General features: G+C 37.3%; 3 protein-coding genes across 4 annotated transcripts in view; 1 reads left to right on the top strand and 2 right to left on the bottom strand.

Annotated features, from left to right (window-relative positions):
• Nucleotides 1-660: 660 nt before the first annotated feature.
• On the bottom strand, nt 661-2,809 carry si:ch211-120k19.1 (uncharacterized protein LOC563199 homolog). The gene is made up of 5 exons (XM_055163900.1): nt 2,648-2,809; nt 2,106-2,307; nt 1,424-1,494; nt 1,320-1,349; nt 661-777 (listed from the first exon to the last, which is right to left on the bottom strand). Exons 1-5 carry the CDS (start codon nt 2,807-2,809, stop codon nt 661-663), a joined length of 582 nt encoding a protein of 193 aa, XP_055019875.1.
• A 3,342-nt stretch (nt 2,810-6,151) lies between these two features.
• Nucleotides 6,152-9,266, top strand: LOC129411810 (uncharacterized). Its single transcript, XM_055163899.1, has 5 exons — nt 6,152-6,188; nt 7,186-7,381; nt 8,249-8,473; nt 8,810-8,922; nt 9,142-9,266. Exons 2-5 carry the CDS (start codon nt 7,194-7,196, stop codon nt 9,264-9,266), a joined length of 651 nt encoding a protein of 216 aa, XP_055019874.1. The 5' UTR covers nt 6,152-6,188; nt 7,186-7,193.
• Nucleotides 9,267-10,726: 1,460 nt separating this feature from the next.
• The window catches only part of myh14 (myosin, heavy chain 14, non-muscle), a 49,482-nt gene continuing 35,654 nt past the window's right edge, over nt 10,727-24,554 (bottom strand). Inside the window, exons 26-43 of one of the 2 annotated variants that reach the window (XM_020927886.2) lie at nt 24,253-24,424; nt 23,649-23,861; nt 23,348-23,492; nt 22,912-23,118; nt 22,285-22,389; nt 22,022-22,174; nt 21,412-21,660; nt 21,061-21,174; nt 20,878-20,976; nt 20,471-20,683; nt 20,002-20,163; nt 19,545-19,673; nt 19,335-19,423; nt 18,365-18,697; nt 17,456-17,564; nt 16,904-17,076; nt 16,519-16,536; nt 10,727-15,086 (exon numbers count right to left, since the gene is read on the bottom strand). In XM_020927886.2, coding sequence (XP_020783545.1) covers nt 14,909-15,086; nt 16,519-16,536; nt 16,904-17,076; nt 17,456-17,564; nt 18,365-18,697; nt 19,335-19,423; nt 19,545-19,673; nt 20,002-20,163; nt 20,471-20,683; nt 20,878-20,976; nt 21,061-21,174; nt 21,412-21,660; nt 22,022-22,174; nt 22,285-22,389; nt 22,912-23,118; nt 23,348-23,492; nt 23,649-23,861; nt 24,253-24,424 — 2,861 coding nt within the window. In that variant the 3' untranslated portion in view covers nt 10,727-14,908. The remainder of the gene's footprint in view (nt 15,087-16,518; nt 16,537-16,903; nt 17,077-17,455; nt 17,565-18,364; nt 18,698-19,334; nt 19,424-19,544; nt 19,674-20,001; nt 20,164-20,470; nt 20,684-20,877; nt 20,977-21,060; nt 21,175-21,411; nt 21,661-22,021; nt 22,175-22,284; nt 22,390-22,911; nt 23,119-23,347; nt 23,493-23,648; nt 23,862-24,252; nt 24,425-24,554) is intronic. The other variant, XM_055164221.1, reaches the window with a different exon arrangement.

Here is a 24,554-nt window from a genome sequence, read left to right as displayed (position 1 = left end):
GAATGAAAAAATGCAATGTTTTTGTTCTAAGATGGGTAAAACCGCACTACAGTCCACTTTTTATCGAATACGATGTTTAAGCTTACAATATTTAGTATTTATTCACTTCTCAAATAAATTTGTGATGTGCTATTAGCCTATTACTGAGGCCATGGTTGCTTTGGGGCTGAACAACAGAGAATATGCACAAAACACCGCTGTGGCATGACTCAGTTCGCTTGGGATCCAGACTGGACTTCTTTTATTCTACAGGCTTAAATGTCTGTCATGTAGCCGACTGGAATCATGTACAGACCAGCTCATTCTTTTAAACAAACAGTCTAAGATACAACAGTATAGGCCCAATTTAAGGTGATTTTATTTGGAGTATAGACCTACATTAAACCCCTGAGCTATTGTCATCCCAGTGTAAATGCAGCCATGAATAGAGATGTAAATAATAAAAAAAAAAAGGTCAGTTGCCAGCCATTTTCATTCATTCATTGATATTAAGAACTATAGCTTTACAGACTACATTTGGCTAATTTATTGAAACAGACATTATAAAAATAGTAAAACAACTTACATCAGTGTAACAATGACAGAAGTGGTGCTTCATATAAACAAATAAAAACAGAACAAAACAAAAAAGCCAGATAAACTATGAATAATGTCGATAATTCATTGGTTTAGCTTCCCTTGACGTTTCATATGACACAAGAAGATGGTGAAAGTCAGAGCAATTCCTCCTATAAACACGGTCCGAGCCACAGGAGGAACCAGCGAGAAGTTAATTGCCTGAAACATTTAAAAAACACAGTCACTTCACAAATATGAAGAGATGTCAGTAACACACAAAAAGGGCACAAGTGACACAGTGGGCAAAATTGAGAACAGATATAGTATAGACCTACAGTATATATTAATAAGTAAGTGAAGTAGTAGGTTAAGTAAATTGTATTTGTCCTGTCCTTTGCAGCTGATGTCGTCTAAGGTATATTTTGACACAATCAATTATAAAGAACTGATTTAGCTCAAACTACAACAGGTCAGATTATCTGTGCTGTTGTCAAGACCCTTTCAAATAACATTACATTACTTTTTAAAAATAATTCCACCATAGGCGCACAGGTAGAACACCCCTAGCATCATAACACTGACAATTTAACCATCAAGCAGCATTTTTCATAGAGAAGAATCACAACTTTACTGCTTATACGGATTAATTGAATTGAATAAAGTAAAAAACATTTGCTCTGCCAATGCCTTTGAAAGAGTTGCTATGATGTGAATTATTAGGTCATATTGATTCTCAGCTTGTACATGTCATCACTTCTCACCTGCATTGTAGACCAGTACACAACACCAGCCTGAAAAATAAATTAAAATATAAACATTACAAAATAAGAGATAACATTTTGATATGTTTTAACGTGAAGCCAACCTTGTATGAGGTCAAGAATTTTTGTCTCCAGTCTTCAAGCAGATCTTCTTTGTTTTCTAGAAAACTCAAACCTAAAAAGTACAAATGTTTAAAAAGCTTATTCTGAAACATTGCAGTTATTTGAATTCTGAATAATATTTATTTATAATGTTTTGTGGTATTTCTTAATCGTTTCAATGTATGCTATTATCAAGAGTTTGGAAATATCCCTGGAAATATATACTTGTGCTTAAGCAAAAAGTGTCAGAAATGGCTCAGATTTAGAAATAAAACAAACTACAATAGTAAAGTTATCTTAAAGTTGCACAACGTATGTATTTTTTCTAATGTCTCCGTTAAGAATTTATTTATTTCTTCCACTGTACCATGGCGTTAAACAAATCTTGCAACTGTTCCAGCAGTTTATATTGCTCAAAAATACCTTGAAAGACACGAATTCTTACTCTAAGTGAGCTCATCACTGCATAGATCTGTCTGTAACTTGGCCTGTTGCTGCTTGTCTTCATGTTGTTGAATAAGTTTAATACCATACAGTGGAACATTCTGACACTCCAGCAGTACCTGGACTTACTGCACCTGTTAAATCTAGCCATATAAATAAAAACTTAAAAAGATAAATATTCTGAATCCCACTTATTTTTGTTGTAGAGTCAAATTATGACACTGTATTTTGTTCACACACCGATGTAAAAAGCACTAATGGTGAGGGGGGCGGCGATGAGCTGGTCCAATACAACTTTTGCGGTCACCATTTTGGCTCCTCCCCCGGGCAGCATCTTCTCCAGCGCTCTGAGCCAGTGATAGTTGAAGTTTGCATGAAAACAAAAACCCACAGTCGCTACTCGTGCCGTCTGGTGCCAGTCTATGCCAGGGGTCTTCAACAGCTGAGAAATAAAGGGACATGGATACATTCATATAAACATTTACTGCTGAATCTGTGACCAGGCCTCAGATTAAACAGAAGAAGACGAATTAATGATAGAAGTTTATTAATGATTGATTAACAAATGAATCTAAAGTCTAATCTTGTCTGATGTCAGAAGCTAAGCAGTGATGGGCTGGGTTAGTATTTGGATGGGAGACGGTGGGAGGTGTGTGGGTGAGTGTTGGACGCGATTGGAGGAACCGATGGCGCAGATTGGCAGCCCCGGTCCGCCCCACGACAGCTATGGCTTCAATAGTTTACCACCCACTGTAGTTAAGTGAATGAATTGTTTCACTTACAGCCCCTTCAGCCCCAGCCCTGGTCTCGGTTGTGGAGGTAGACACCGGTCTGTCGCTCAGCACACTCTGCTGAATGAGATCTGCGGAGGCGAACAGTGCAGTGTATCCCAGAACATTCCCAATGTATGGATGGGCTTTGAACACAGCCCACAGTCGCCGCATGATCTGAACAAATAAAACAAGGAAAAGTACACACGTCTTATAACAGTTCAGAAAAGAAAATCAAGTTAAAATAATTGGAAATGCAGAATAGATTTAATTTATATAGTCAATAAGTTAGATAGATTTGATCTTTTCAGAGCAGTTTTCCTACTTCACTGACAAATAATTGATGATCTTTTTTGTAGTACTGTTAGGGCATAAACTCAAATAACAAACCTACAACTGTGTCTCATGTCACAAACCTTCTGATGCGTTTTCCAGGACTGAGGGAGTGGGGCAGCTGACAGGAGTTTGATCGGACCAAAGTTCAGTCGTCAAGAGTTTTATCAGCTCTGTGTGACCGGTCTGAAAGAAGAAAAGTCCAAGGAATGAATTGAAAAAAACAAAAAAAAAACTAAAACCTAGACTATTTAAAACACAACACAAGTTCATTCTATATGTGTTGAAAAAAATCACATGTAAACATAAATGAGCCAAACTGAAAAGGAGTTTGTTGCATTTTACAGGCTGTGTTCGCATAGTCAAAATCACTCACACAGATACATCAAAATTGGGAGTGAACTTGGATTAAACCTGGAATTGGACACAACCAGGAATAAATCAGGACTAGAAGAACATCAGAACTAAACTAAGATCAAAACAGGACCAAACCAGGACAAGTATGTGTGTGGAGCCTTAATGCATATCTCCATAAATGTTGCATGTGAACAAACTCAAGTAAGTAACATGTTTTTTACATATAACACATTTAGACTGAACTTACCACTGACCACAGCTGTGCACACTCTGCTCTGGAGCACATGGTGTCTCTATAAATAGCTGCAGGAGATCACTGGTCACTCCCCTCCAAGACAAAATAGACTGAATAAATACAATACATGACATGTGCAAAGCATGTTTAACAAAAATACTAATTCCTCCAAAGCACTAACATTTATTTATTTTAAAATGTATACAACATTAATAGTTAGGATGCAAAATAAGGTATGCTTGTTTTGTTTTGCTCACCTCTAAAAAGTAAAATGATGGTGTGTGAAATCTATAGACAACTGAGTATGACTACTACTGCACTGCTATTAGAACTGCTAGGCTACTACAACTGCTTCTACTACTACAGCTATAAAACTACTACTACGAGAGAACTACTACAACCACAACAACTATTACTACTACTGCTATACTACTGCTTTTACTGTTGCTTATTAAAATTATTTGAATCAAAAGGTTAGTAGTATTCTGTAAAAATAAAATATCTTAAAGTATGACGTCTTACCCAATAAAATGTCTTAACATGCTTAACATTGACCTTTAGACAAGAAGAGCAATGATACATTCTTTTTTTTCGTATTTTCTTCAGGGTGAGTGTCTTGCTGCTAGTTCACATGCATCCCCAGCTCCTAAAGGCTACAGTGGAAAGATTGAAAGCTCAAGCCATTAACCATCTTGTCAGAGATTTGCAGGTATGTCATGAAATGGTTAAATGTAGAACTAAAATGTAACCTCATCAATAATTTCATAATTGACTAATTACATTTTATATATGTGCTAAGTAGTTTTTGCCTTAATCTCATTCTATTTTCATGATCAGTGGCATTTAGGTGTTTTGTTTCTTGTGGGTCTCGCATGTAAAAATAATCTTTTCTAAGGGGCTAAATTTTTTCAAATTACCCTTCAAGTTATTTATTTGAGTGGTTCCTGTATACAAAAAAATACAGCTCATGCAACAGAATAACCTTCTTAATAGGAACAAACAAATAATGATATATGCACCATAATATATTTGCTATATATATACTTTTAAATTTTTATTCATGGCTCATTAAATATTGTATAGCCCGTTTTGCAATTTGGTTACTGGAATATGTTATATTTATTCTATTCTATATTTTATTTTTCAGATCGGTAGGGACAAATTTCTTGCTGGTTGAGCCTGGACGACTTTTCTACCTGTGACCAAGGCACTTGGTCCTCAGACTCTCACAAACTTTACACCTGTATTTAAAGAACTGTCTACAACATGGACGATGAATGTGTCAAAAGAAACCCCGAGTGAAAGACTGACTCTTGAGCTAAAGAGTTTCTGCAATGTTAAAGTTTCATAATTAGCAGGACTGCCTTTATTGTGAACATTGTTATGTTTATATAATGGAGAGAAGATCTTGTTTCAAACAGTCAGACATACTCCTCTCATTTTTGGAGATGAGCATGTCTGAATTCCATTCAAAACAAGATCTTGATTCATCCATCAACTGCTTGCATTGAAAAATCAACTTTAAAAAAATAAATGACAATCATTGTGACCAACTGTTGAGGGCACAGAGAATTCCTGCTCTCAGTTGGATTTTGCAAAACTAGTGTTGTGTCGTATGACTTGCTTAAATTGTGTTGATTTTATGATGTGCATTGTTTTAATACAAGTTAAGTTGAAATGGAATTTCGTGGTGGTTTTCATTGTTTTACATTTGTAAAAGGGATTATGAATTAGAATGACCACAGCATTTACACTGTATTTGGCGAAGAAAGAGATACTATTGAATAGTGTAACATGAAGAACACTCTACACTATTTCTACTTATAGTGTGTATAGTGTTATTAGTTTTTCACTATACACTAGTGTAAAAAAAATCTAATCTTAATCAGTGTCAAATTCAACTATGAGGAGTGTAGTTACATCACTTTACCAGTGTTGAGCCTTCTACACTTTGGAAAGTTTTAACTCATTTTATTGTGGACCCCATATGACATGGTAAACGTGTTAAAATTAACAATATACGAGTTGAATTAACACTCTTGAATTTGCTGTGTACTACAACTAATAATACTACAATAAATAATAAGAAATTTTTGAATCTTGCTGTCTGTGTCTAGTATAAAAATAGGCCTGTTCTTTTCTGATTAGTTGGTAGCCTGGTAAAAATCCTCTTCGCCCACCTGCTGCCATAGATATGTAAAACTCAGCTCTTGGAAGGCGCGTGTGCCATTGAATTGTAAAGGTCAATTAAAGACACTAGCAACTGGCCCCGCTCTTCCCTTTGAGAATGTCCTAATGAGGAACACCGTTTAAGCAAATCAATTAAGGGCTCGTTAAGCGTCCACTTTTGTCCTCTACGCGCCGCCACACAATTGCCCTGTCACTTAATAGACTTTTTCTTTTCAATTCGTCTCATCTCGTCGCTTCCTTTTCCACTTTGGGTTTGTTGAGTTAAAGTCTAAACACAGAACACAGAGGAGGAGAGGAAGTGCGCGCATTTTCAACGAGTGACTGTCACTTGACTCTTTGACGTTTTTACGCACGGACGCAACAAGTGGTGGCACAGCGACAGTCAACGCGCAGCAGGCGAAGAGGACGCACGAAAAAACCGGCTAAGCAACAAGACAGGTAAGCACTTTTTAATCAATCAGTCTGTCTTTATTTCAGGCTCGAATGGGTCCTTACAGAACATTTAAAAACAGACGAAAAACTCACAAAACAGTAATAATGGACGTAAACCTGACACTGTTCTGCTCAGGCATTATTAAAACATTTATAATTTCATTCTGTGAGTCCACTTTAATGCACAATTCACTGATTATTATTTTAATGTACGATTACAACTTAAATTTAGTCAGTTAACAGGGTAATTTTATTTTAAATAGCCCAAAATTGACCTAGATCTAATTAACATCAATCACAAGGCCTATTTTTTTTGTCACTGAGCCAATAACATCGATAAGCATGCAAGTGAAGACATTTTTGCTTATCCATATTAAAAAAAAACACGAGAATAAATCTCTTTCTGGGAGGAAAACTGGGAGGAAAACGACGATATTTTAAACATTCCTATCAGGTTGGGAATGTTGGAATATCAACACCCATGCATCAAGTGGAAAAAAAACTCAACATTTTGATTATCCTTCCACAACATGAAATAATACTTTTAAGTAATTTGGATGTGGATCAATAAAATCTGTCTAAGTCTAAGTTTAAGCCTATTTAATTTGGACGTAATACATGGATAACTATTGTACTACTCTGCATTTAGGCCAGTTTTCATGTTTTGGAATTGTAGGCTTATTAAATAAAATAAATAACTTAAAAAAAATAATATTTATTCATATGAAAAATGTACAATGTTTTGAACATTCCTGTATGGCTTGACATAGGTCACCATTTAATTACACTCTTTAAGAAAAATCTTCTGAAATGTTCTATAGACCTATTTTTGTAAACACATAAGCCTGTACATATGTAGGAACTGGTTTATTTTTTTTGCTTTGATATGTTTTATAGTATTGTGAATGCTGCTTTTGTCTTTTGTTGTTCTGTTTATTGTTGTTCAGCCCTATGGCAGTTTTATGCTCTGTAAATCCACTTTTATTTAAATTTTTTCTTGCAGTGGGAGCCATGCATCCGTCCATCTCTCTCAGTTTGGATGCAGGTTTGGAGTGTGGGGTTCCCGGGGGTCGTGACCTTTACACTTTTGTGACCTCCGCGGCAGGTCACATGATGAGGACCCTCCAAAAACCGCGAAAGAACCGTCCGTCCAAACGCCAAGTCAACCACCGGCGCTTTCTGCACAACATGATCCAGAGGTGGTTCTGAATGAATGTTATCACAATACAAACATTTCAAACTCTATTCTGAAACTAAGGAATAAGCTGGACTATTATAAAAGAAATACTGCTTTTTAAACATCATTTTCAAATAAACGTATTTTCTTTATACTACTATGAGGTTATATACTAGCTCTAATAAAGCTGAAAACCTTTCTAAAACTACTCAAAAAAGGTCAAATTTGGCCTGTTTTTATACATTTTCTTTGTATCTATACCTGCTCAAAAGAGTATCTAATATTGACACTAGTTTAGTATTGATTAATATCTTACTTACAATTTGTAAATCAGAGTTTATGGTTATTATGGAATGAATTACTGGGATTCAGATGTACTCACAACATCCTGTAGTGTTTATGGGCCAGTTCATTGATTACAGATTTTCTAGTAATTATTTTTTATGAATAAATCCTCAAACTTCTTCTTTTTAAAGACAATAAAATAGATTTCTCTTATTTTCGGCATTTGTGAATATGAAAAGATAATATGAAAGTTTTTGGATTTATGGATAAATATTATAGCTGGGTAAGGAAACGTATAGTGGATTTTCATTTCGATATTTCCTATGAATCTAAGTACAACCAGTTACTACTGGCCTATGCACATGACACAAACACTTGCGCAAAGTTCAGCATCTTCTCATCAAATGAACTCGCAATTTGTCTTTTTACTGTAATGGCAAAAATGACGCAGTTTTTCAACAACATTGTCTAATACATTTCATTTGATTGGAGCCATACGTTTAAGTTTGTGAAGCGAATCAATTTCAAAAGATGATCAGGTTCAACATTTATGGACTTTCTGTTGAGATAAAAATAAAAATAATTGTTCTCCCTCTTTTTATAGGAAGTTTGCTGATATAGAAGCTGCCAACCATCGCCTGGCCTCTGCCCTGTATTTCAAAGTTGACGAGAAGAAGTCGGACACCCCTGACGCAGCCCCCCACCCTTTAGATATGAACCCAGCTGTGGAAAAAAGTACAACAGATGCAGAAATATTGTTAAAATCCAAAGACTGCCTCACTGATTCATGTAATTCACCAATAGGAAGGAAAGCACACCCAGATCCAACGTCAAAATCTAAATCTAGAAAGAGCAAATTGAAAAAGACTGACCAAAATATGTTTGCTTTAACAGACTCTGCGTACACCGAGACAATGTATGGAAATGATTATCCAACGGACACGCTTTTTACAATGGATGGACAAATAGGTCTAAACGAATCCAATTTTCTACCGTTTGAGCAATGCATGGACTCGTCTCCTTCCTTCTCTCCTGAGCTCTCTCCTCTGTCCGTAGATTCTTGTGATTTTTCACTTCAAATGCTCTCAGATATTTCATGTTCGAGTCAAAATAACTCAGTAGAAATTTTGGAAACTCAATGGACTGATGTATTTGATCTGTTTAGTAATGGGGGTAAAGATTTGAGAGGGAGCGGTGGCATCGAAGCGTATTTGGATAGTTTTTCTGACGCACAATGTAGTGAAGATGTTGAAGATTTTTTCAATGAGAGATGGCAAGGTAAATACAATAACAATCAGGTTTTGGCTATGAACAATTTGGAGCACATCAACTCCCTTTGTACAAGCAGTGAAAGTCAAGTTGGTATGAATCAGCAAAGTAGCAGTGACATTATCCAAAATCAGTTTCCGGTCAGCTGTCAGTCATACCAGGATCCGCTCCAAACAATTCAAAGTCAATGTGCAGGACAATTGGAGTTAAACCCAATCCCGTTTGAAGGAATCGCCCAGTCTTTTGCCATCCCCTCTCAAGACATCCCGAGGTTTTCAATCCCAACGCCTCCGTACGAGGGTGACTGGCTCTTCACAGACATCCTCACAGATAACACCACATTCTGTAATTGATAACGTTAAATATTATAGACCTGTTGACTTATGTGCGGAGTATTTGGAAATTTCTTCCTGCAAAGTATTTTATTTTTTAATTAAAATGTATTTATCATATTTTATTTATTTAGTTAGATTTTAATGCATTTGATATTTTATTATTTATTTATCAAGTTGACTGTAATTCTGTAAAGTGTAGTCCAACGAGGTTCATTTGGTCTTCCGATATGTTATGTTTTAGGTGCTTTTTTCCGACCAAGAGTTTGTTTTCGTACCTGACAGTTTTGATCGCTCCCTGCGGTCTTCCTCAGAGTGATCACGTGATGTTGCTGTTATGTGTCCGGTCAGCTGATTTAAACAGGTTTTGGTGCTGTCTTCCTACCGGTGGAGGCAGGATGACAGCGCCATCTGCAGTCCGAATTCCTCAGAACAGTATCCCAGGTGTGTGAGAGTATAAAAGCCCCCTCGTCCCTTTTTATAATCCCGTGGGCATGTGAACACATGATTAGACACGTCACAGCAACATCACGTGACCACTCTGAAGAAGACCGCTAGTGAGCAGTCGAAACTGTCAGATATGAAAACAAACTCTTGGGCTATAAAGTGTGTATTAAGCCCTCTTATCTATTTACTGCTGATGTTTATTTTTTTTATATTTACTGTTATATACGAGTTATATTCCATCTAAAGGTGCACTATGTAACTTTTCTTGTGGTAGGATCATCACCTGCTTGTCTCCATGGAGATAAATGCCAAATTGTGTGTAGTGGACCAAACAGAAAGGCAGGCAAAGGCAAAGGTATATAAATAAGTTTACATTTAATAAAGTCAAACAAACTTAATTTAATGAAGGCTTAAATAAGACCAATGATTAACAAAAAAAGCCGGGCCAAACTGTAACTTAAATCAAACTGGAAAGAACAAAACTAACCCAACCAGACAATGAACAGGGGTGTTTAAATACATGAGGGCCAACTAAAACTGAACACAAGAGGGGAGAATTACACTAAATAATTAACTAAAACTACTACTATCTTAATCAAAGTAACAAGGACCCAAATAAGTATAATACAGAAAATAATAAGTGATAATAAAGTGACCTTAAACAAACTAGAAAAACAAACTTACTAACTAAAAAAGAAAAGTAAATAATTCAGACCTATATTAACTAAAATGTGTGCATGCAAATTAAAATCTAAGTCTAAATAAAGGAATTAAATTAAACTATGTGTGCTGTAATTAACTTAACTCTCCACGGAGACAAAAACACGTCGATCCTCCAAGGAAAGTAACACCGCATCTTTAACGACTATGATGACATTTTTATAAATTCATTTTTTCATTTATATAATATCTAACTAATAAAGTGAAATTATTGATTAGGTGCAGCCCTGAAAGCCCATACTGATGCACAATGTACTAAATATTTATTAAAAAATACGTAATTGATTGATTATTAAGAAACACACGGAGACAGATTTCAAAACCAACGACATATATTAAAGTTACCCCCTTTCACACATGTTATAGTTACAGCATCATTCAAAGCAAAACAATAAAACATTTGTTCTAAAAAGCTTCAATCTCCACAGTAGCCATTAACAAAAATAGAAAGAAACTTAACACCTTTGAGAAGAACCGGGCACTTCTCTTTGCTACAAATACATAGTAGTTTTTGTTCAGCAGTTCAACAAGAAGTGGGCGATATGACGAGATAAAATCTAAATATGATCTAAGCCTTAAATGATATGAAAATTTGGAACAGCTATAGTGATTCAGTGCTTTTCCGTGTAAATACAAATACAGCCACTTTAGCTCATCCACTTCTCCAATTGGTCAACCTTTGTCATGCTCTGAGTGACTGACTTAAAGTGCATATGACAGGTTAGACTACTCATTTCACCAAAACATAGCCAGCATTAAGAATTTACAAAAAAATCTTGCCTGTTTTTATAATATTACATTGTGGTTGGACACTGGAAGCAGCTATGTGTTGATTTCCATAACTTACCTAGCAACCATTACGTAAACAAGGTCCAAGACGTGCCTAACTTACACAATAGGTAAGACCAAACTCATGAAAATAAATGACAACGTGTTTATTTTTAATACAGATTTTAAGTGTCTAACCTTACAAAGCCTAAATAAAGCTGCAAAGACATATAATTAAATTGAAATCATGATCTAGGGTCTCAGAAAATGTAGATTTTTTTTGCCATATCACCCACCCCTAAGTTTAAACAATGGATTTTTACATAAAGGCCTTGTAAGGTTTCAGCATTGCCATCAATAGACTTAACAATTATTAAAAGACAGAGTTTTGTCTTGTCATTTGGCTTTAGCGCTTCGTCAGCCCATTTGAGATAAAGTTGAAGCTCCCACTCTAGTGTAAAGTGCAGAAAATCTTAGAAAAAATACACAACTTCAAATAAAATCATTTTGCATTCTTAAAAAAATCATACAAACAGAAAAAAACAACAAATCAAAAACCCGTAATTGGGCATTAAATATATGTCGTCAGTAGCTACTCTTGACCCGACTGCTTACCGCGTTCCTGTGAATCATTAGGATAAACCTGGCTTATCAAATAAAATGTACATTATATATAGACCCATACAATGAAAGCATGTAGTACTAGCAGTTTGATGTGGTTTTAGCTTTGCATCACTGCAGCAGCATTGGAGATATGAAAATGAAAGTAAAGCACAAGAGGAAGCATTAAAAAATTCTTAAAACACTAAAAATCACTAAAATCTAATTGTTGTCCCACGAACAAATTGTGTGTAAACTTAAAAATAAAGCATTCGTTATAACATTCTCTCATCTGATTTAATCATTTAGTTCCAAGAATTAAGCTAAAAGAACATTTCACCAATTTTTAAACTGTGCATTTCGGGTTGAGTTTTCATTTATCCATGCATGGAATTGGTAATTTTTGACTGTACTCAGAGCAGTGCTGAGTAATGTCACCAACTACTGGAAGTGGCAAAAGTCACTCGAGGCAGCACACACTTAGATAAGGCCAAAAAGCTGCAAATGTACCTATATATTTTGCACTAAAGTTGCCCAAAAATTACCTGGAGCAATAGATAACGCTGTTAAAACTCCACATACGCAGTTAAGTAGCGAAAAAAGTGGATTTAGTGTTTGGTTCCACTTTAAATTGGTGGAATGAACTTTTAAAATGACATTCTTACCGATGCGAAACCACATCCTCATAAGACAGTTCTCGATATTTATGTCAAAATTATTTCATGAAATAACACAAAAATAAAAACAATTTGAATAATAAATATAAGAAGGCAGGGTAAATCAGTTTATGTGACGCAATTCTTTAAATTCACATAAAAAACACGCACTTTTTCTTTTTACAAAATTCATTTCTGGATGCCTTCTGTGTCTTTTTATCTAACTCTAATGTCATGTAAAAATGTCATGCTAGTTTTGATCCAGAAAGGTCGTCGGGAAGTGCACCTTTCCAGATTCTACTAAAGGAATTTGCTACTCTACGCTAACCTACGTTTACTAATACGCTAAGTCCCTTTTTCTCATCCATACGCCCACCACTTGGTTCAACAAAGGTTATTTTCGGATGATAAATTACAAGTAAATAGGAAAATTACAAAAATGTCACGTGGCAATAAAGGATAAAGGGGGTACGGGCAACAGTGTTGTCTTAGTTAAGCAGGTGAATAGCTTCAACTCATCAAACCACCTTAAAAAATTGTAGCAGAAAATGAGTTTATGCCTGAAAATTGGGGAAAATATTTGATATGTTGTACACTGCTAAAGCATTTATGTGGAATTGTATGGTTTAATAAATAATCTATTAAAGCTGCACTGTGTAACTTTTGTGGTGGAGGGGATCTGCCAGTCATAACTTTGCCCAAAATGTTTCAAACTGCATCTTTTCAATTTAAAAAAATTCAGCTAAAAAAACTACCTCGAAAAACATGTATTCTTACTGTGAGTGGGCTCGCCTCTCCACAGACCTGACCTGGAACTGGGTCTGGTAGTGTAACCTGCTAATTTTAATGCCATAAAGTGGAACATTCCAGGTAAACTAACTGCTAGGGATGTGCAAAAATGTCAAAATATCAAAATATCAACATATCGTATGATTTAACGTGATGATAGAGTATCGATATTGTGGTCTGCTGTATCGATATATCGCCAACAGTATTTTTTGTGTATTTTACTTAATTATTTTGTTAAAGCGCTATAAATTTGTTGCTTGTTTAGAGGAAAGAAACTAATTTTGGCAACACATTTGACATTTTCACTGTTTTGATGAGTAAAATTGGCGTTTTTCATATTCACGTTGCACTAGACATGGTTTAACAAAGATTTTAGTGTCACATTTAGCCATTATTTAGCCTTTATTTTTTATTGAACAGTATCGAATCAATTTGAAATATACTGTATTGAAAGCACACTGTGTGAAGATATGTATCGTATCATGGCCAATGTATCGAGGTATGTATCGTATCTGCAACTTCTTACCGATACCCAGCCCTAGTAATTACATCTTTAAAGAGACAAGCAGGTGACAGACAGACCCCCAATCAGAAATGTTACACAGTGGGCTTTAAATCGTGACTTTAAACTATGAAACAATGTTATCTTGCGCATTTAAATTTGCTTTTTTAATCTAAATTTCAACCAGAGCAAAGGCGTGTCTTAATAATTAAACATTTTATCCACTGTAAATCTACCGAGAAGAGATTGTCTTATGACCTTTTAGATGCGTTCCCTCTCCAGCAGCCCCGTGTTACTTAAACCACTTTTTTTCTGCATAATTTGCTCACACATGGCTTGTTTTTTAAAATACCCCCGAATGTAAACTGTACAGCTAAAATGGCAAAGTGGTTAAATTTCCCACACGTTACTGAGAAATGCAGCTCTAAGAAAGGTTTATAAGCAGTACTCTGTAGAAATGTCGTTAGTTTGCCTTGTGTCAGTTACAAAATACAAATTAATTTAGCTTTTTTGAAAAATCCGCAATTCTGCATTTGTCTAAAATCCTAAAGAGCATTGCTGGATGAGGTTATGTATATTGCAGCGTCTGATGTGCGTATCTGACCGCACTGCAAAAAAATACAAAGTTAAAATGACTTGAATTCATTGGTTTCATTTTTATTTAATAAGTTTGGACATGTTAAGATATATTTGTTATATATTTGTTTGACTTCTTATTTCAGGCCCATTCAGGGTTTCAGCTTCCTGTTGAGTATAGGCCACATTTTGAGGACTTTTCACCACTCAAGAGATATACTATTTTGCTTTGGTTAATCGCTATGGCAGCAGTCCAGATTTTTTTTTGTATAATAATACTGAAACCCATTGATAAAGTAAGTCATTTTTACTTACAAATATGCACATTATTCGGATATTTGAAGTTAAACTGTATTGAGAAAGTTACAATTACAAATGCAATGGTAAAATTTTATTATCCAAGTAATATGAACTGAAATTAAATTAACATTGAAATTAAAACTGGTCAAAGCAAAAATAAAAATCAATATTCTGAATTCAAGTCATTTTATCTGATTCTAGACATGAGTTTTTTTGCAGTGTGCATGTAGCTCGTTGACCCCTGAGTACTGGAGGCGAGAGGCCAGGTCATGCGTTGCTGTTCCTGTGTTTGGCATTAAGGGGCGTCACTCTGAGCTGTTGATGCTGTAGGAGGCAGGGGGGTCCAGGCTGTTGTCTGAGGAGGGCGTGGGGGTCCCTGGGAGTCCAGACGAGGGCGAGGCGGGGGGCTCCTCGTTATCAGAGTTTTCCAGTGAATCCACCAAAGCTCTCCGCCCGCGCACAGACAGAGGTAAAGGTGCACGCCTACAACACGGAAGAACAGGAATTACGTTATGTTTCATTTTGTTTTTATTTTATATTGTATTTTTTAAGTCATTTTTAGATTTTAGAGGTTTTTTTGTTTTTTTTTAAAGCTTTTTAAACTTTTCTAGTGGAGGATCCGCTTCCTCTTTGTCTCCATGAAGCCAGTATAACATTAAACTTTTCTATTTTGCATTTTTCCAACGACACATGTTTTTTAAACCTAATAATACCCTCCTATACTTTGATAAATACCTTGATTAACATTCCTACTATGAGTGGGGTTGCCTTTCATCAGAACTCACCTTCTTGCCCCCATGAAGACAGATAAATTTAATGCTATGCTTTGGAACGTTCTGGACAAATTAATGATTTTTCTTATTCTTACAAACACATTGAGACAAGAAAAATAATGTTTAATTATTAACTATACAATCAACTTAACTCTATAAATACTAAACATAGACGAACTTTACTTAGCTACTTTTCTGAAGCCCTGTAATGTGATTATTATTTTGATATTACATAAATGTAACTGTTTATCCACAAGGGAAATTGTTTCGTAAGCAAGTACAGTAAAAAATGAAATAAAATATATAGGTATACTTTATGTTATTAGGTTCTTTTTTCAGACCAAGAGTTTGTTTTCATACCTGACAGACTGCTCACTAGCGCTCTTCCTCAGAGTCTCAGAGTGGTCATGTGATGTTGCTGTGATGTGTCTGGTCAGCTGATTTAAACAGGTTTTGGCACTGTCTTCGTACCAGTGGAGGCAGGATGACAGCGCCATCTGCAGTCCGACTTCCTCAGGACAGGAATCCCAGGTGTGTGAGAGTAAAAAAGCCCCCCGTCCCGGTTTATAGTCCCGTGGGCACGTTTCCATATTTTGATTGCCTCTTTAATCCAGCGATGGGGTTTGTTATCCTCTGTCCCAATTATGTAATGTGGTTCTGTCTTTTACAGTGCTCAGAGGTAAAAGAGGGAGAAATGTGTCCACGGGACTATAAACTACTGATACTGTCCTGAGGAAGTCGGACTGCAGATGGTGCTGTTGCTGTTGCCTCCACCAATAGGAAGACAGCGCAAAACCTGTATAAATCATCTGACCGGACACATCACAGCAACATCACATGACCACTCTGAGGAACAGCGCTAGTGAGCAGTCGAAACTGTCAGGTACGAAAACAAGCTCTTGGTCTGAAAAAAGAGCCTACTAACATAAATTATCGGAAGACCGAATGAACCTCACTGGACTTTATAGCTATACTTTAGTTAGTTGGTTTTAATACAGACTATAAGAAGTCATGACGGTGTTTGCATAAAAACCCAACAGTGACAAATGAACAGGACAAATGGATGTGAGTCTTAAGGAGCAAACATGAGCTAAACACGTAAAACAAAAATGGAAAACAAAGTGTCCTCCTCGTGGGCTTACCATTCAGTACCAGGGCCGCTGTGTGGGGTCATGCGACAAGGACAGTGTGAGATGGACACAGATGGATGCAACAAAAGAGCAAAACAAAAAAGAGTAAACAAAAAGTTAATGGGTTAAAAAAAAGGATGACATGCTGTAAAAAGGCAAATCTAGAGAAGGTTCAAATGACTTCAAAATGCCTCAAGTTTAAGTATCTTGAGGTCTTATTCTCGAGTGAAGGGTGAGGGAGCTGAAGAAAGAGTGTCTCTGCTTTGAGATCTGACATTGCCTTAAATATTCTGAAATCAAGTCATTTGAACTAATCTAGATGCTCCTTCATTTACAGTGACAAACAGATGGTTATGAGACACGGAGAGGTGGTCTTGGCGGAGGGCGGGGGTTGTACCTGAGCTGGGTGCGGAGGGACGAGATCTCGCGGTTCATGGTCTGGCTGCAGTCGTTGAGCTCCTCCAGTTCTCGCTGCAGTTTCCTCTTCTGAGCATTTGAGCGCGAGTTCTCCTCCTCCACCTCCTCCAACTGCCTCTTCAGCTGTTTCAAACGCACCATCGACTTGTCCAGCTACACAAGAAACACAGACGAGAGATTAAAAGAAAGTGAAGGACAAATGGAGCTATGAGATTATAGATACCAAAAACAACTGTGTTACTGTTGAACGTTTTGGATGAACACACACAGACGGATTAGGATTAGTCTGTAAAAATCAGTTGTACTATTTTTGCCATTGGTAAAGTGTCCAGTTTTCAAATCTTCAACAAAATGTATTACAGTGACTTCAATTTCAATTTTTTCCCACCCAGTAGGAAAACATTTAATGAAATTGCTAGAGTGGTTTTCAGACAACATACTTATTATTCTTAACTGAGTAAAATAATTTGTTCTTTATTTCATGTTTTGTGCTTCCATTTACATTAATTACAACTTTAAAGTCTTGACATACCTGTTCTCTGTACTGGTCTGCATGTCTCCTCTCGTCTTCAGCCTGCATCATGACCTCCTTTAGTTTCTTTTCTGTCTTCCTCACTAATTTGTTTGCAATGGCACGTTCCCTGGAAAACAAAAAACATACAAAATATACAATATTATCATTTACATTTATGTAAAACACATTTTACATGGACTCATAAAGCCTGATACCATCAGATCTCAGAAGATAACCAAGGCTGAACCTGGTTAGTATAATCTTTCACTCAAGATGGATTCTCACGATATTTGTGATTTCACAGACTCTCGAGAATCCATCTGGGCATGCTCCCACTGGTGTGAAAGAGCCTGCCGGCTGGTTGGCTGACCAGTTACAGAGTAGCATTGAGGTTTGTGCTGAAGCTAAAGGCCACGCAAACCAAAAAAACATGAGGTGAGACCAACTGACGTTTCAGTCTATATCAGCAAAAATACAGACTATTTTGTTTAAGAAAAATGTGTAGACGGTGAGTGCTTTATGCATTTGTGCATTTGTGGACAGGGGAGATGTCTGCGCTTTCCTCTCAACTGGATATAACAAAAGTTCAATTTTTCAGCAAAATACTTCATCCACATTGCTTAGTATGAATGCAGTGTGTGTGTGTGTCAGTGTTGGTGGTGTTCTAAGGGTTCGATGGTGCAGTATGGCAGCTTCATTTCCATCAGTCTGCCTCAGGGTAGGTGTGGCTACAATAGTTTCTTACTGCTATCAAGTATGGAGTGAATGAATAATGAATAATGCACAAAATTGTAAAGCAACTCATCTAGAAAAGTGATATATAAGACTACTGCATCGTTATCATTATTACATGTTATTACAAGTTGTTATACGGTGCATTAAAATAAGGTTGAAACAATTATAGTTTCCAATCTCTGTGTCACTCACTGTTGCTCTTGTTCAAGCTGCTCCTCCAGTGACTCCACCTTGGCCTCTAGAGCGGCGACGTTGAGCCTGTGTTTGCCCCTCACGGCCCCCTCCATCTCTCCCAGTCTGGTCTTGAGCTCTTTGTTTTGCCTCTCGAGCTGCTCCCGGGCTGCCTCCGCTTTCTGGGCCAATGTGCGCTCTCCCTGAAGCTGAACTGTCAGAGTCTCCACCTGCAGAGCCAGCTTCCTGTGACGCTCCGAGATCAGCTCTGAGTTCGTCTGCTCCTCCTCCAGCTCCTCCTCCAGCTGAGTCACCCGCGCCTCCAGACGACGCTTCTCCTCACCCAAGGCCGATCTGGACAAGCAGAGGTCAGATTTAGGATTAAGCGTATATCGGTGATATCTAAGGTTTTTTCCCAGATATTGTATCAGTTCAATATTGAAAACATAGCAGATATTTGACAGCAATACTTTTTCTGCTGCAATCTCACAAGATACTGGTTAAGGCTGTTTTTTGATTTATGGTTCAAGCCACTGTAGATTATTTCAGTGGCTTTGGTCCAGACCCAAAATTTAATTACCTGTGTTTAATTAACATGAATTATTTGATAAAAACAGGAGATAAAGTGAGTGCTTCAGTGGGACTCCAGAGAGTCAGACAGAAGGATGTCGGACACAGGTGCTCTTTAAATATGAGGCCACTTATCATGGAGGAACAGAGAACTAACTTGGCACATACCAACGTAAAAATGTGAATGGAAGTGGATTTGAGGCACTCTTGTGTAAACGATTAAAAGTCCTTTATAGACACATGGACCAGCCTATGTAAGTGTCTCAGACCTTATCATCTCCACTACCTACTACTTGTTAAAACCCACCTTAAATATGCAAAATCTTAACTGTAAAAATATTCATTTAAAATGTATAAATACAAACTAATATTCTAACTAATACTTTTATTACTAAAATGTGTGAATGATGACTGAACTTACTTTCCAGTGGTGTTGTTGATCATTTCATCTGCCAGCTCATCTCTCTCCTGCTGAGCCTGTCTCTTCTGTCTCTCTGATACAGCCAGCTCCTATAGGATCACAAAGGTGATATTTGTCTTATAATTTTAACACCATTAGTTTTGAATATTAATATTAGACTAGTTATATTCCTTAGCACTATTATTGTTCAAATATGTTTTAAAATAATACCTCTGTGAGTTGCAGGACTTCTGCCTCCAGAGCCTGGACCTTCTTCTCACTCTCTTTGGACAGGGACATCACTTCTTCTCTTGTTATTTTGGCCTCATCCAGCTCTCGGTAAACCTCCTTTAGTTGAGCCTGAGGTAAAGGTTTCAGCAAATTAATGGTTTGCAAGTAGCAACTCCCAAGTCAATCCTGTATTCTTGTTTTTGTAACACAGTTGACCCATTTGTTGTAATTTAGATATATTCATGAGTCATTTTGAATCCCATAGAAGTAAAACTATCTAAATCAATCCTAAAACACAATATACCAATGTTGGTCACAAAGATTGAAAGCCTTTATTTTTGCATCATTTGTTGAAAGACTTCTCAGGGACTGTTGAAGGGGCTTCTCAGTCCCAGTCACTGTTACTTATCCATTTATTTATGCATATACTGAACACATATATAATAGTCAGTGGTACCTGCAGCCTGCGCAGCTGTTTCATGGCCTCCTCTTTGCCTCTGTTTGATGTTTCCACCTGAGATTCCAGATCCTGCAGCTCTGCATCCAGGTGTTTCTTGGTGCTGACGGCCTGAGAGCGCTGACTCCGCTCCTCTTCTAACTGGATCTCCAACTCACGCACCTGAACAACATAAATCCCTCAGGCTTAACTCAAACCCTGTCAGTTAAAGCAGGAAATTAGGAATAGGAGTAGTATTAAGGGGCTGCAGCTCAAACTCAACGGCTGGTGGTTTGATCAGAGGTCTGACCAGTGCATATGCTTTAGTGAGTATACCTGAAGTTAGTGAAAGTACCCGAGTAGGCAGAGATGGAAGGTGTGACTATAGAAGTAGCTTATCATTTGAGAGTGTATCCGAAGCACAAATTAAGAATACAGCAAACTGTAATGTGATTTTGATTACATGGTATTATAACAAAAGTGTCTTCACCTGTTTGCTGAGCGCCCTCCTCTTCTCTTCTCCCTTCTCTTCGCTGGTGCTGAGCTCTCTTTCAAACTGAGCTTTGAGGGCCTGCAGAGTGACCTCCAGTCTGAGCCGAGAGTTCTCCGCCTCCGTCAGCTCCTCTTCCAGTTCCTGAGTTTGAACCCTCAGGCTCTGGGCCTCTGTCTCCAGAGACCTACGTGCACGCTCCAGCTCATGGACCTGGGAAACAACAATAAATTCATTCACAGGCAGTCAGATAAGAGGGGAGATGTAATGGAACAATGTCTTAACTCTTTTTTTTAGCTGGTTAACAAACAATTTTACAAAAATGGAAATGCATTATATAGTTATTCTCTTTTTAAAAAGGACCTTAGTATTAGAAGTAGAATTGTCTGAATGAACCTAGGACTCACATTTTTGCCAACGTCATCCTGTTGGTTCACCAGTTGCTCCATTTCCATTCGGAGCTGTTTGTTGATCCGCTCCAGTTCCTCCCTCTGGTCCTGGGCCTCCTGCACTCAGCAAACACAAGTATTACCATATTATCATGCAAGTACAGATAACTGTGAATAAAATATGTAGAATGGTTTTGTTACCTGCAGAGCTCTTGAAAGTGATAAATATTTAGTATCTTTTTCACGGTTGTCGGCTTCTGCTCTGTCTCGCTCCTCGGCCAAACGAGCACTCACGGCTTTCTCCTCTGCCAAACACTGATGAGGAAAGGAAAAATAGTTACTTACTTAAACAAAACATGTCTTTAAATTTGTCATATACTAGTATTTATTGAAAACAAAGCACATTTCTGACAAATGTGTACATTTCCATATTACAAAACTAGACATGCATCTTCTATACTGAAAAAAATTTAATAAAATTAACAGTAAAAAGTTAAATCTCCTAAAACTCACAATTCAACTCAACATAGAAAAAAATAAACACATTATCACCTGATCAAATTTCTTCTGCCTCTTCTCCAGCGCGGTGCAGTTTTGTCTCTCTTTCTGTAAGGCCAGGGTCATGTCCTCTATCTCCTCTCTCAGTCTCTCCCTCTGCCGCTCCACTCGTTCTTTTTCCTCCTCTTTCTGCTTCTCCCTCTGGAGGGCGCTGTCCAGTTCACGCTGAAGTTTCCTGCGTGCTTCCTCTCCTGATTCCACTACTGTGTTCACCTCTTCTGTCTGTTTACGTAAGTCTGTCAACTGCAAAAGGTTTGAGCAGATTAATAAAAATGTCAGAAGTAGATTAATACATAAACACTAAATGACAATTATTAGAAGTTATTAGCTACTTTCAAATACAATACAAATATGTACTATAGTCTATGATTTAGAAACAATAAATTAACTGGATCAGATATGATAAAACTAGCAAAACCAGGTCCAGTAGATATGAATTCTTGTCGTGGAGAAATTAAAGACTTCTTCTCAATTATCTGTCTAAAGTCTAAACCTAATGAATTATTTGTATTGCAATCAAGACTATAAAAGGATGGTATCAGTATCACATTGGTATAAATCCCACCCATGTCTCTGTGCTGGAGTATTTAAATGCTCTTTTCACCTGTTGAGTGAGTGTCTGTATCTGTTTGCTCAGTTCTTTGGATTTCTCCTCCTCGTCTTCCACTCTCTCCATCAGTACATTCTTCTCATCCTCCAGAGCACGGACCCTCGTCCCCAAAGCCAACTTCTGTCGAGTCTCCTCCCCAAGCAGTTCCTGCGACAAACCACATCATTATTTTCACTGATCTTTGAATAAAATTAATCAATGTGATGGGAATAATTTCCAGTTTCTAGTTAATAAAAATTCTAATAAAAACTTTTTACCTGTATGTCGTGTAGCTGGTTTTCCAAGCTGGTGACTTCTTTAGTGAGACGGAGAGATTTTGTATCAGAAGAGGAAAGGTTTCCTGATAGAGACTCGATTTCACACTGAAAGTACAGGAAAAAAAATTAATACATTTCTTGTAAAATTATTGCCTTTACAATTTATTCATTATGTTTCTAGGTTTGTGAGGGCCTATGTAACAGGCAGCTTGAGAAAACGTTTTACAACAAACCTATTTCTAAATCCTGACATGTTCAAGTCATGCCTCTGACAGATGTGCATTTAAAATATAAAATACTTACTGATAATTACAGCTGTCCAATATGCAAATGCATTTGTGATGTGAAATATTGTGGTAAAGAACTTAAAGTGATAATTCAAGACATTTTTTCACAACTCCATGAAATGAAAAATGTAAATTAGTTTTATGACTAATTTAACTGAATATTTTATTGTTTTTTTTTCTATGTCTAGACCTTATTTGTTTATTTTAAAATATATTTAAAAAAATTGTAATTTCTCAAAAAAATTTAGTGTTACATAAAATACTGCCATTTATTTATTTTCTTGCACAAACAATAAGTGCTATATATTGTGCATATGTTATCCTTATATTAATCTGTCACCTGTAGTTTGTGCATGCGCTCCTCCCGCTCTTCTCTCTCTCTGTCGGCTTGACTCAGACGCGCTGTGAGCTCCTGAAGCTGGTTCTCTGCTCGTTTCCGTCCTCTCTCACTCTCCATTCGACTAGCCTGGAGACCTTTGATTTCCTCTGTCAAACTCTGCCGTTCTTCCTCCAAAACTGACTTGGCCTTTTCCAGAGACTGTCGAGCCTGTTAGGGGAACGACATATTAAGTTACACAAATATTCTTTTTTTTTGTGTTAATTTTTATTATTTACTATTATTATTTTTATGATTTCCATTTGTGTTGTGCTAAGAATTCTTCAATATTTGTATATTTTTCTGACAAAATAACTAACTAAAAAAAAAAAAAGTAAATGCACATACAGTATATAAGTTACACAGGATGCCAGTATAAGTGTATTGCTGGTGGTCTTACCCTCTTAGTGTTGTCCAGTTGCTCCTGCAGACTGTCAATGGCGGAGCTGTGTTTGACCCTTATCTCTGAGAGCTGAGCCTCATGACGCCGAGTTTCTTCTTCCACACAGCGCTGGAGATCATTGAGTTCTGCCTCTCGCCGAGACCTAACAAGGTGGATAAAGAGTGGGGAGAGACATTTAGCTAATAACAAAACAGATTGTGTTCAAGTGACACAGGACACATATCATGCTCAGAACACTGAGAGCTCATTTAAATGATGACAATGGTCAGTCAAATAGTTAAATTCATTAACCCCAGACCTGAGCTCTTGCTGTGCTGCAGTAGTGTCCAGTGTATCCTCCAGTTCTGTCCTCAGAGCCTCCAGCTCCTCCCCCAGGTCTCGTCTCTGTTTCTCCGCTCGTTCTCTCATCCCTCGTTCATTCTCCACCTCCTCCTTCAGCTCCGACACCTGGGACATGGCCTCCCTCAGAGCCTTCTGTGCTTCAGCCCGGCGTGCCCCCTCCTCCTCCAGACTGACATAGAAACACAGGGACAGGTGAGTAATGCTACAGGCTGTAATGATAACACATTTAGTGATGGTACTGTTGTGTATAAGTTTAAAAAATTTGCACTCTATGATATGACAGGGACAGGTGAAGCAAGTGCTAAGAATGGACAATTTTTTAAGGTGGAAAAAAATGTGACATCCTTCATTTATTATAATATCAATCAATATTATGTGTTTAAACTTTTTTGTGGCTTGACAGAACATGGAGAGAGATATGGCAAATGAGCGAACCTGCAACTTTTTCTTTAGCCCCAAATTGTTTAAAAATATATGTGATATCTTCAATCATAATCATAATTTTGGAATACAGGAATCAATCCCGGATGCCTCTGATAAAAGCAGAAGTCTAGTCTCACCGTCCCTGTAGTGTGGCGATGTCCTTCTCTTTCTGAGTCAGACTGCCCTTGAGCTCGGACGTGACCATGCCCAGGTCCGACAGCTGCTCCTGGGCCTCCATCGACTCAGTCTCCATCCTCCTCCTCCATTTCTCCTGCTCCTGACGTCCCTGCTCCTCACGCTTTAGACGCTCTGCAAATAGAAGAATAACATGCAAATACATAAGTTAAGTTCACATCAAGTAAATTACTGATTACAAACCCCATTCAAGATTATAAGACACATGTTATACATTTGTGTGGCTTGATTGCAGAATTTGTGT

The sequence above is a fragment of the Boleophthalmus pectinirostris genome, unplaced genomic scaffold (genome assembly GCF_026225935.1).
Source record: "Boleophthalmus pectinirostris isolate CB_2022bp ecotype Guang Dong unplaced genomic scaffold, ASM2622593v1 HiC_scaffold_6, whole genome shotgun sequence".
Lineage (NCBI taxonomy): Eukaryota > Metazoa > Chordata > Actinopteri > Gobiiformes > Gobiidae > Boleophthalmus > Boleophthalmus pectinirostris.
This window is presented reverse-complemented; position numbering and strand designations above follow the sequence as displayed.